Genomic DNA, 10,440 nt, shown 5'->3' with positions numbered 1-10,440 from the left:
GATGCTGAAGATTGCGAAACTTTGTGACCCCAGGTTAAAGACTTGAAGTGCCTCCCGAAAGAGGTGAGGTGTGGGCTTTACTGCGCAACCTGATGCTAGAGCTTCTGCACCTGTGAGAAGAGAGACAGAGGATCCAAAAAAGCAGAGGATGTCTCCCTTCTTGTTGGCCTCCTCTGATACAGATTCAGAGGAAGGAGAGGAGGAGTCCATTGACAAAACTCTGGACCGTTACAGAGCGGAGCCAAAATTGCAGATGGGGGACTGTCCACTAAATTGGTGGTCAGGAATAGCAAAGAAACACCTGTCAACCCCAGTTACCACAGTGCCCTGTGAGCAGCTGTTCTCCCTCTCAGGTCATATTGTCCAGAACAGGAGAGCAGCATTGGCTCCAGAAAATGTGAACATGCTTGTCTGTCTCAGCAATTGGCTGAAAGTCAAAGATGATTAGATTCGCCTGCTCCAGTCCCCGCTCCAGTCCCTATCCCACGCCAGAGGGTCCTGGCAGACGCCACTTTAGTTCCGGTGTCGGAGGTCCTCGCGGTGTCAGCTCCAGTCCCTGTTCCACGCTGGAGGGTCCCGGCAGACGCCACTCTGGTTCCGGCGTCGTAGGTCCTCGCGGTGCCTGCTCCTGTCCCTGTCCCTGTCCCGCGCCAGAGGGTCCCGGCAGACGGCACTCTGGTTCCGGCGTTGGAGGTCCTCGCGGTGTCAGCTCCAGACCCGCTCCAGTCCCTGTCCCACGCCGGAGGGTCACAGCAGACGCCACTCTGGTTCCAGCATCTGAGGTCCTTGCGGTGCCTGCTCCAGTCCCCGCTCCAGTCCCTGTCCCACGCCGGAGGGTCCCAGCAGACACCACTCTGGTTCCGGCGTCGGAGGTCCCCGCGGTGCCAGCTCCAGTCCCTGCTCCAGTCCCTGTCCCGCGCCGGTGGGTCCCGACAGATGCCACTCCGATTCCGGCATCGAAGGTCTTCACGGTGCCAGCTCCAATCCCTGTCCCGCGCCGGAGGGTCCTGGCAGATGCCACTCTGGTTCCGGCATCGGAGGTCTTTGCGGTGCAAGCTCCAGATCCTGCTCCTGTCCCCGATTCAGTCCCTGCCCCACGCCGAAGGGTCCCGGCGAACGTAACTCTGGTTCCAGCGTCGGAGGTCCTCGCGGTGCCATCACCGGTTCCTGCTCCGGGGCTGAGGTCGGAGCCCTTGCCCTCTGCCCCTGACTTGTCTTCGGGCCGCCCGCCTGAGGAGCTCCCGTGCTTGGTCCCTGACCGGCCTCCGCAGCCTCAGAACTCTGCCTTAGAGCGGCCATGGCGCCGCCCTTCTCAGCCCCAGAACTCTGTCCCTGAGCGGCCACGGAGCCGTCCGCCCGAGCCCCTGGGCATGTCCCAGAGTCCCTCCTCCGGTCCCCCCCTCCTCCCTCCCGTTGCAGTTCATGTTTTGGGCCGTCTGGGATCCGGCCCTTGAGAGGGGGGTACTGTCATGTTCTGTCATTTTAGTTTGTTTATTTCTGTCTAGTGTTTTCTATTTTAGTAAATCTCTGTTGTGTGTGTTCTAGTTGGTTTCATGTTTGCACACTGTTTCTGTTTCCTGTTTTATTTTGTAGTCTCTGTTCCTTGTGTGTTGTTTCCGTCTTCACGTCCTGTCTGTGATTGTCAGCCCTGTCCTCATGTGTTACACCTGTGTTCAATTGCCCCTGCTTTCCCTGTGTATTTAAGCCTCTGTCTTCCCTTTGTCCTCTGTCGGATTGTCTGTGTTTCCTGCGGTGTTTGTTGGTGCTGTTTTTCCCTTCCTGCGTTCCTGATCTCCTGAGCCTCGCGTAAGCTTCCTTTTGTTTTGTTTGTTACCTGTTAGTGTTAATGTTTTGTTTTGTTGAAGAACTTATTTAATCAAATTACCTTTTATTTTTATAATCTCTGCATTTGGGTCCATCTCTTCATCTAAACCGTAACAGTCATCCCTAATTTTAACTGGTCTATTTGGCTTTTATGAATAATTATGTTGTATTTATGTCGTTATAGTTTTACGGTGTTTTTACGGCGCCACGATGAGTTGAATGAATAAAGAGCCGTGACATCAGTACAGAACTCTCTGCGTCGTGCTTGGACAAGCCAGGAGCTGTTACAGTAGTGATTAGCAGATTATTATTCTGCAGGAACAGATTTACTTTGATCAACTGAAACAGGAGTATTTGAAAGTCAAATCTGCATTTTACGAACAGCTGTTTAAAGTAGCATTACGTCTCCTAAAGCTCTTTATTGAGAGCATTGGTGTTGATGTGTTGTAACATGTTACAGTGAAAACTAAACTTGTCTGCTACATTCAGTTTTTACATCGATAATCTCAGGGAGACTTAACTGAATTATTGTGTTTAAGTTGACATGCAGAGTCATGTATTTGTTTGTCACATAAATAAATTATAGGAAGTGTAAATTTATTAGAATAGACAGTCACACAACTTTTATTTTTCTGTCTCTTATGGCAAAGAAGAAACAGTGTATCAAATCAGAAAGTAAAAGATGAACATGGTTGTGATAACTGTAATTTTTTTTTACCAACCATAATGAATATAGTAATTGACTCAATATTATCCATGACACTTAGCAATGACTGCCGACTCTAAACAGTTGCAGGCCATCTTTAAGGTGCTGTCCTTGATAGTTATGCGAAACCACATCGTTTTTAAAGATTTTTTGAGAATGTTTTTATCCCTCGTGTTGCTCCTGGGTCGGACTGACCGAGAGTGGGTGTGTGTGTGTCTCTGTGGGGTCATCTAGACCCACAGCTGATTCCAATTGTAATCTCAGGGCGTAAATTAGACCCGCAGAGAAGCCGGTGTGTTTCTCTGTGTGCTGTTCTCCCTGACCAGGTCACAATGTCAGGTCAAGTGCGTTTCACCAGAGAACAGGTTCTCCAACAGCTATTCTCCCAGCAACAATCTTCTGATCCCGAAGAGGACGCGGAAGAGCAAGACAGAGAAGCTGATGGTACGTGTGCGTGCTAATATGTGGTGGGCTATGTGAGGGAGCCAACAGCCAGGGGAAGCAGGGACAACACAAGGGTTGAATAAATAGTTCACAGAAAAATTAATATTCCCTCATTTTCTTCTCACCCCTAGTCTGATGGAGGGTTGGGTGAAGTATTTGAGTCCACAAAACACTGCTGGAGTTTCAGGGGTAAATAGTGTAGCAGCTGAATCCAATACAATTGAAGATATTAGGGGCTTATCTTCAGTTGTAAAAATACAGAAAAATAACATAACATGCCTCCATACTGCTCCTGTGCTGTCATCTGCCAGCCCCAACAGTCATATTGTGGAAACAAGGTAATTTTCACCGTGTTTTAAGGCCACGAGATGTGTACAGTTGCAATCAGAAATATTCAACCCCCTCACCTCAAAATACATTATAGTGACGTGGATGAAAGATAATGACAATAAATGACCAAAAACCTCATTTAACAACAAAAGATATTTATTGATACATATTTGAGTTATTTTGACAACAGAAGTTGACTTAACTTTGAAGTTCAAATGAGAAATGTCACTCTTTTAACATGTGCATGTGCAGTACTATTCAACCCCCAGCTTCAGTACTTTGTTGCGCATCCTTTAGCTTTTATAACTTCTAACAAACGTTTTCGGGAAGTGCGGACAAGCTTCTTACACCTCTCGATCAGAATCTTTGCCTATTCTTCACGTGCAAAAGCCTCTAGCTCAGTGATGTTTGATGGCTTCCCTGTTGCGACTGTCTTCGTCAAATCCCACCAAAGATTTTCAATCAGATTTAAATCTGGTGACTGAGACCCACCCCACCCCAGGACGTTCCAGGATCTTTTACTCAACCAAGCTTTGCTTGACTTGGAGGTGGGCTTTGGATCATTGTCTTGCTGGAAAGTCCAATGTTCACCAATGTTTAATTTGTCAACAGAAGGCATCACATTCCTCTTTAAAATGGCCTGGTATTTCTGGGGATCCATGATGCCATGTACACGATCAAGATTGCCAGTTCCTGCCGCATGTTTGGCACGTCTACACATTGGATAATTATACAGTTCTCATCCGTCCATGAAGTAATCTGTCCTGAGATTGTCCTCAGAAACAAAGCTGCACAGGATATATTGTTCAGTTGTCATGTGAACACTCGAGAGACAAGATGGCTGAGGACAAACAAAGAGAGGAACTTTGTGCTGGTTAGAGAAGTTGCATCATTGAAGGGGAATCTTGACTTGACGACCTTCAGCAGAACTTCCACTGGGTAGTGATCACTGACCTCCAGCGCCTGTGCAGAAACCACAGAAGAAACAGTTTGCAAACCCCACACACATCCACAAACCAGAGTTTTACTTTTATATTGGGGGTTTTGCATATTTTATTTGTTTACTTCAGTTGGTCTCACACACAAACTGTTACCTGCTCCTCTGTGAGTCTGTACTCTGTTTGGAAGTTATATGGTTTGGCGGAAAGAGGCACAATTTCTCTGGTAAATGCTGGCCCATGTACAACGATCCTGTTGTAACACAGAGAATGGACATAACTAAGTTCACATTTTAGTAATACAATATATTCTCATTTTAAATAAGAAAGGAATATTGAAGAATGATAAGTCTGCTATAATTGGTTTTCCTGTTAAAAAACAAAAACAAGAAAACAGGCCAATTTAATATTTTCCTAATATCTGTAAACATTAAAAGCGACAGTAAAAATAAAGTGGAAAAGCTTTTGGTTTGATGTAGTTTTCATTTTTCATTTTTCCCTTGCAAATCAAAGAAGACAGCTGAATGAGATGAAATTGTCATAATAAAAGGAAAAGGTGACAGAACTTTATTGTCCTGAGAACAATTCACCTGGAGAATGAATTGTTTCCCTCTGGCCTGAGATTAAGATAAAGTTCCATATTCCCTACCTAAATAAACCAGCAGAGGTAATCGTGAAGGTTGTTATATTGACATGGTTTTCAATAATAATAACAATAATTGATAAAATTACTATGATAATACATTTTACATTTTAAATTAAATCTTTAGACAGTGCATTATGACATTATAGACAAATGTTACTCTACATTGTATAGCAGATAAAGTAGGCTACTACCAAGTAAACCATATTAATTTGAGAGAATTTTAAACAGCATAATTTTGGTATGAAATAAATTCATTTGAAAGGAGTCGTTTGGATCAGTGGCTTTGCTATGTCGCACCTGAACAGCGCAGCAGGAGCTTCTCCGCTCGACATTTTCACAACAAAACAGGAATTTTCAAAGTATTCAGCTGAGGGGTGCTGCAGCAGGCAGAGGCAGGATGTTACCTATTCATCCAAGTGTTTTTGTTTACCGCACCAGCATTGGCCCTTATAATAAAAAGCTCTCTTGACATCTTTGTCAGTGTCTTCTAAGGTTCTATGTGTGGTTCTGCCTTTCGTCACAGCCTGTCAAGAGAATGCCTGGACAATATATTTACTGAGTTCAGTGCAACCAAGAGCCACTGTGACAGTGCACTAAGCAGTGCAAATACACCACCTTGAAGTTAAGTGAGTCCGAATTTATACGTACATGATGTTGAAAAGCTTATAGCCTGTAGTAAATAGTGTGAAGTCACCTGTCGTAGGTGCAGGAGGTGGTCGCTCGCACGGTGGTGTCAGTTTTATCTTTGATGAGCCAAACGAGATCTGTGTCTGTAATCAGACGAACATTCTTCCTGTTCTTCTTAGCGAGGTAGCCACAGTCAGCGTTGAAGTCACCAAGAAGCATCACATTCTGCTCACATGCATACAAACACAACAACACTCATGGTCACGAAATCTTACAAAACATCTTTTGAAATTCTGTTATTTCAAAAGGATCAAAGCTTTTACCTCAGTTTTCCACATCTTTTTCACATGTTGTAACACATCATACAGTGAATCAAGCTCCTTAGTGGTGTTGACTGGAGTGGTGTGCTGGGGTATGAGGACAAACTCCTTTATAGCTGAATATGTGGATAAGAGAGGAAGGATACAGGTGTTTATTTGCTGAAACATCACCATATGTATTATTGTCTTACATGGCAAACCTGAGTGCATAACTGACTTGTCTTGGGGGCTTTGAAGCGGACAACAAAAGGTTCTCTGGAGAAAGCATCAACATCTCCTGGTCGATCATCGGGATACTGATACTGGTCAGTGAGACTCACTGTATCAGTCCTGCACACATCGGTAAACAGTACAACCTCAACATTACAGTCTGTACTCAGATGCTCTGATCAAGCAGCAAAGTAGCACCAAAGTGGCCAGTTGAGCTCACCTGTAAACAAACACGTACTGCTCCTGGTATGATTCAGATCTGCCCAGCCTCTCACTGGCCACAGCATCGTACTTATGTGCGGTGTCATAGCTGAGGATCGAAGAGACACCAACAGGAAAGTGGACACAGCTGTTAATACTGCTTTTTTATTTTTGTGTGTGTGTTAAAACCAAGTGATTATTCACCTGTTGAGGCGTGTAAGCAGAATTGGTAAAGCTTTCTCCTTACTATCTCTCACTTCCTGAAGCAAGCACACATCACAGCGAGCGATGATCTGGAACAGATACATAATATAGAAAAAAACGAGGAAAAGGTTTTCTGCCAGCGTCCTATGAGTGCTGCAGTGTACTAAAGGAGTTTGCTGCTACATTGCAAGTGTCTTGTCTTGCCTGTTAGTACTGTCACTAAAGAGCTCAGCTAAAAACATTGACATGTCATTTGTTGAATATGTAAAACTATTATTCATACTGAGCATCCAGTAATGCTCAAAAAAGCCCCCTGAGCTGATGTCATGTTTTCTCACTGTTCATCATCATAGTTACTCAAGTAATAGCTGTTAAGGTACACCCTTTCCCACTGGCTCAGCCAAATGCTTTGTTTCACATCAACAATGATAGTGTATGCTCTTATATACTCATTGTCATTTATTTATTAGTCTCTCTCAGACACAAATTAGTGACCCCCTCGTTCACTAACCCCTTGTCCTCTTACTTTGCATTGTTTGCCTAATTTCAATATCCAGACAGTAATTTACTGATACACTGTACATACCAAATAATTACACAGTAATTCGAGGGCTATAACCTAAAAGGGAATAAATAAAATAATTTACCCATCATGTTCAAGACATAGATAAGAAATATACATTTAAGAGTATATAAAGGTAAACCATCTGAATTAGTCTTACCCTGGTAAGAGTGTGCATGACAGTGCTCTTCTTGGACTTGGAATCCCCAAAGTGATGGAGGTTGAAGGCACAGACTCTAAAGTCCAAACCCCCCCGAACCACCATCAAACCAGAGAGGAAGGAGAGCAGGAGGAGAGAGGAACACCTCATGGTACAGAGTTGTAAGACCCTGTAACATATGAGAACAATGACAAAAACACAGAGGCACCATTACATTTGTATCCCTATTCATTAGATTTCTTTTGCTGTAAATGTTCTGTCTGTATTTCTGCTAGGTCTTCTGTTATTGTGAGTGTTAATTGATGACACTGGTGTCTGATTCATTGTAAAGTGTGATTGTCTTCTAGTGGGGTAGGGCTCTTCCCTGCTTTTTTAATTAGCTGGGGTTGTGTTTTTTTGTTGTTGTTGTTGTTGTATGTATCCTTATACATCTAGAAAGTGCTCATGATTTAATTGGTTAATTGTTTTAGATGATAAATGGCTCATTATAAAGTAAAGAAACCCCCATTCTTAGTAATTATATGCTGATGAAAACAAGATTGTAAATATTTAAATCTTACTGTAGTGACATTGAGCAGCAGCTGTTCAATGAAGTATCAGTGGGCTTATGTAGTGTTTGTTAGTGAAATGTCAAAGATAACTGCAGTTAGACAAAGCCACTGCATACTCTGGTCTCAGTCCTATCTGTCCCTCAGCACTCACAGCGGAGCTTCCTGTTTTCTTTGATGGAAACATAAAATGACTTCCCCAAACATCAACACTTATGATGAGTGGGTGTGGAAGGCTAGCGCAGGGTGAGCTAACAGATAAACATATTGAGTCAAATATTGGTTAGTTGTTAAGAGTTAGATGATAAGATCAGTGACAGGTTTCAGCTTGACAGGTCCTGAGATAAGTGTTTGAGTGCCTGAGCAAAAGTAATACTGGCATGTTTGTTTGTAAAGTGTGGTACTAGAGCTGTTCAGACATGTAGCTTCCAAAGTTCAGTTAAGTACTAACATGTCAAGAAGCTAACTTACACAACATATCTGCAGAGATTATAGTGTAAAAATGAAAAGGTGTGTTATATTTGGTCAGTTGCTACATGCAGGGCTGTTCATAGATCCTTAAAATAGCATGCATTTTCACAATTTCTGCTTTATTGTGACGGAGCTCTGTGGCTGAGCATACGTCTACACACTCAAACATTAGATTGTTTGACTCATGCTACCCACAGCCACACAGAAAAATTAGCCATGTGGCAGATCCAGGGGCAGGAGAGGATTCAAATGCTGCTCATGTTCATATTCGGAATGCAGGGGCTTAAACAGAACATGACGTCATGGTAAATAGTGGGAAATTAATCATGTTCAGCTGTGGGTACTACAGCCACAGCCCTTCTGCTTTCAACCAGCACACCAATGTGGTTTTCTTACCTATACGCTATATATATATCATAACTATAATCATAACCGTTCCCATACTGCCTGCATACACTGTCCTTCTGAAGTGGAGGACTTGTTGAAATGTGAGCTGTTTCAGTATACCAGTCACACACACACACACACACACACACACACACACACACACACACACACACACACACACACACACACACACACACACACACACACACACACACACACACACACACAGACATTCGCTACTTAAAGACAGAAACCCAGTCACAGTTATTTCCTCGAGTCCTTCTTTAAAAGAATGAAGCCAAACGCCACTTACCAGCTCACTGGTTCTGGGGTTTCCTAGGTTTGTTTTGTTTTGTTTCTGTTTTTCCTCTTTCATGAAACCTGCGTGGAATCTGAAGCTGTCTCGGCCATATATTTCCTGTGGGAGGGACTTGAGCCGAACTGGAGGCTGCAGTCGACGTTGTGTTGGACTCCTGTCAATAATACGGAAATGTTGTTTCATGTCATATCCATGTCTAAAACAACTATGATAGGTAGGTCACTCTTGGTTATTGAGTGAATTAGGAGTAAGGATAGCAATGACATACACAATGATCTGTCCTGGCTGTAGATAGACAGGAGCCACTTACTTAGTTTGACACTACAGCAGGCTGCGTATAAATAGTATATTTCGAACGAATTAATTTTCTATTCCAAGTGCATGTCTAGTCAGGATGGCCGAGCGGTCTAAGGCGCTGCGTTCAGGTCGCAGTCTCCTCCTTCTGACATTGATGTTTTGTTTTGGTTAGGGAGCGGATGACTGTCACGTTTCCTCATTCTTCATCTTTAAATTTATGGAGGACCATACATGACTTAAGTATAAATAAATAAATACAGAAATAAATAAATAAATACAGCAATAAATAAATAAATACAGAAATAAAAAAGGAAATAAATTGATTAATACAGAAATAAATAAATAAATACGTTAATAACAACAGAAATGTCTAAATAAATGTCTTATAAATATATTTGCACATTTATTTATTCCCTGATTTATATTTTTCACGTTTTCAATCACCTTATGCTAATGAGAAAGGCGGGCCTAACCCCAGTCTCGAGCAGGATTGGTCAACTGAGCTATACACACACACGCACACACAGGCCCCGTGGCTCCGCCCCCCTCAGTGCCACACACTCGCACAGAGACAGAAGTGACTGAGACTTGAGCTCGTCACCGCGAAGCAGCTGCACAGTGACTTTGTAAAACAGTGGAAACAGTGAAAACACAGAGTTTCTCTGGTCACATCTGCTTAGAGATCAGCTGCTTCATGGGCAGAGCAGAAGCTGCAGCTGGTTTGTACCGAGCTGGAGTTTCTGCTTCCTCCTCCTCTCTGCTCGCTCCTTGTGCTCAGGAGAACACGAGACGTGACGCTCACAGTCAGGATTACTGACACCTTAATCATCCCAATAAAAAATAACCTGAACTAACCCTCTGAACTTGAACTAGTTAATTTTAAGTGTGAACTGGCACAACACTGCAAACAGCTACTGGACACCAGTCAGCATTGAAAGGCTGGATCATTACACTCCTGTGACCAATCCTGCATGAGACTGCGGTTAGGCCCGCCTTTCTCATTAGCATAAGGTGATTGAAAACGTGAAAAATATAAATCAGGGAATAAATAAATGTGCAAATATATTTAAGACATTTATTTATTTATTTCTGTTGTTAGTAACGTATTTATTTATTTATTTCTGTATTAATTAATTAATTTCCTTTTTTATTTATTTATTTATTTCTGTATTTATATCTACATTTATTTATTTATTTATTTATACTTATGTCATGTATGGTCCTCCATATAAATTGACCGCTGCAA

At 42.7% G+C, this 10,440-nt stretch overlaps 1 protein-coding gene across 1 annotated transcript; it reads right to left on the bottom strand.

Moving 5' to 3' along the window:
- Window positions 1-3,442: 3,442 nt before the first annotated feature.
- dnase1l1 (deoxyribonuclease I-like 1) lies at window positions 3,443-9,048 on the bottom strand. The gene is made up of 9 exons (XM_061074376.1): window positions 8,892-9,048; window positions 7,173-7,341; window positions 6,451-6,539; window positions 6,266-6,355; window positions 6,053-6,165; window positions 5,839-5,951; window positions 5,583-5,740; window positions 4,399-4,495; window positions 3,443-4,267 (listed from the first exon to the last, which is right to left on the bottom strand). The coding sequence occupies exons 2-9, from the start codon at window positions 7,320-7,322 to the stop codon at window positions 4,118-4,120; spliced, it is 960 nt and encodes a 319-aa protein (XP_060930359.1). The 5' UTR covers window positions 7,323-7,341; window positions 8,892-9,048; the 3' UTR covers window positions 3,443-4,117.
- Between the last annotated feature and the right edge of the window lie 1,392 nt (window positions 9,049-10,440).

This window comes from Limanda limanda, chromosome 7, assembly GCF_963576545.1.
Source record: "Limanda limanda chromosome 7, fLimLim1.1, whole genome shotgun sequence".
Lineage (NCBI taxonomy): Eukaryota > Metazoa > Chordata > Actinopteri > Pleuronectiformes > Pleuronectidae > Limanda > Limanda limanda.
The sequence above is the reverse complement of the archived record's forward strand: the minus strand, read 5'-3'. Positions and strand labels throughout refer to the sequence as shown.

Coding starts and splice junctions, on each gene's coding strand:
- dnase1l1 (XM_061074376.1), bottom strand. CDS start 7,322: ATGAGGTGTTCCTCTCTCCTCCTGCTCTCCTTCCTCTCTGGTTTGATG. Junction 6,540..7,172: donor TCATGCACACTCTTACCAGG/GTAAGACTAATT, acceptor TATCTGTTCCAG/ATCATCGCTCGCTGTGATGT. Junction 5,741..5,838: donor AAAAGATGTGGAAAACTGAG/GTAAAAGCTTTG, acceptor GCATGTGAGCAG/AATGTGATGCTTCTTGGTGA.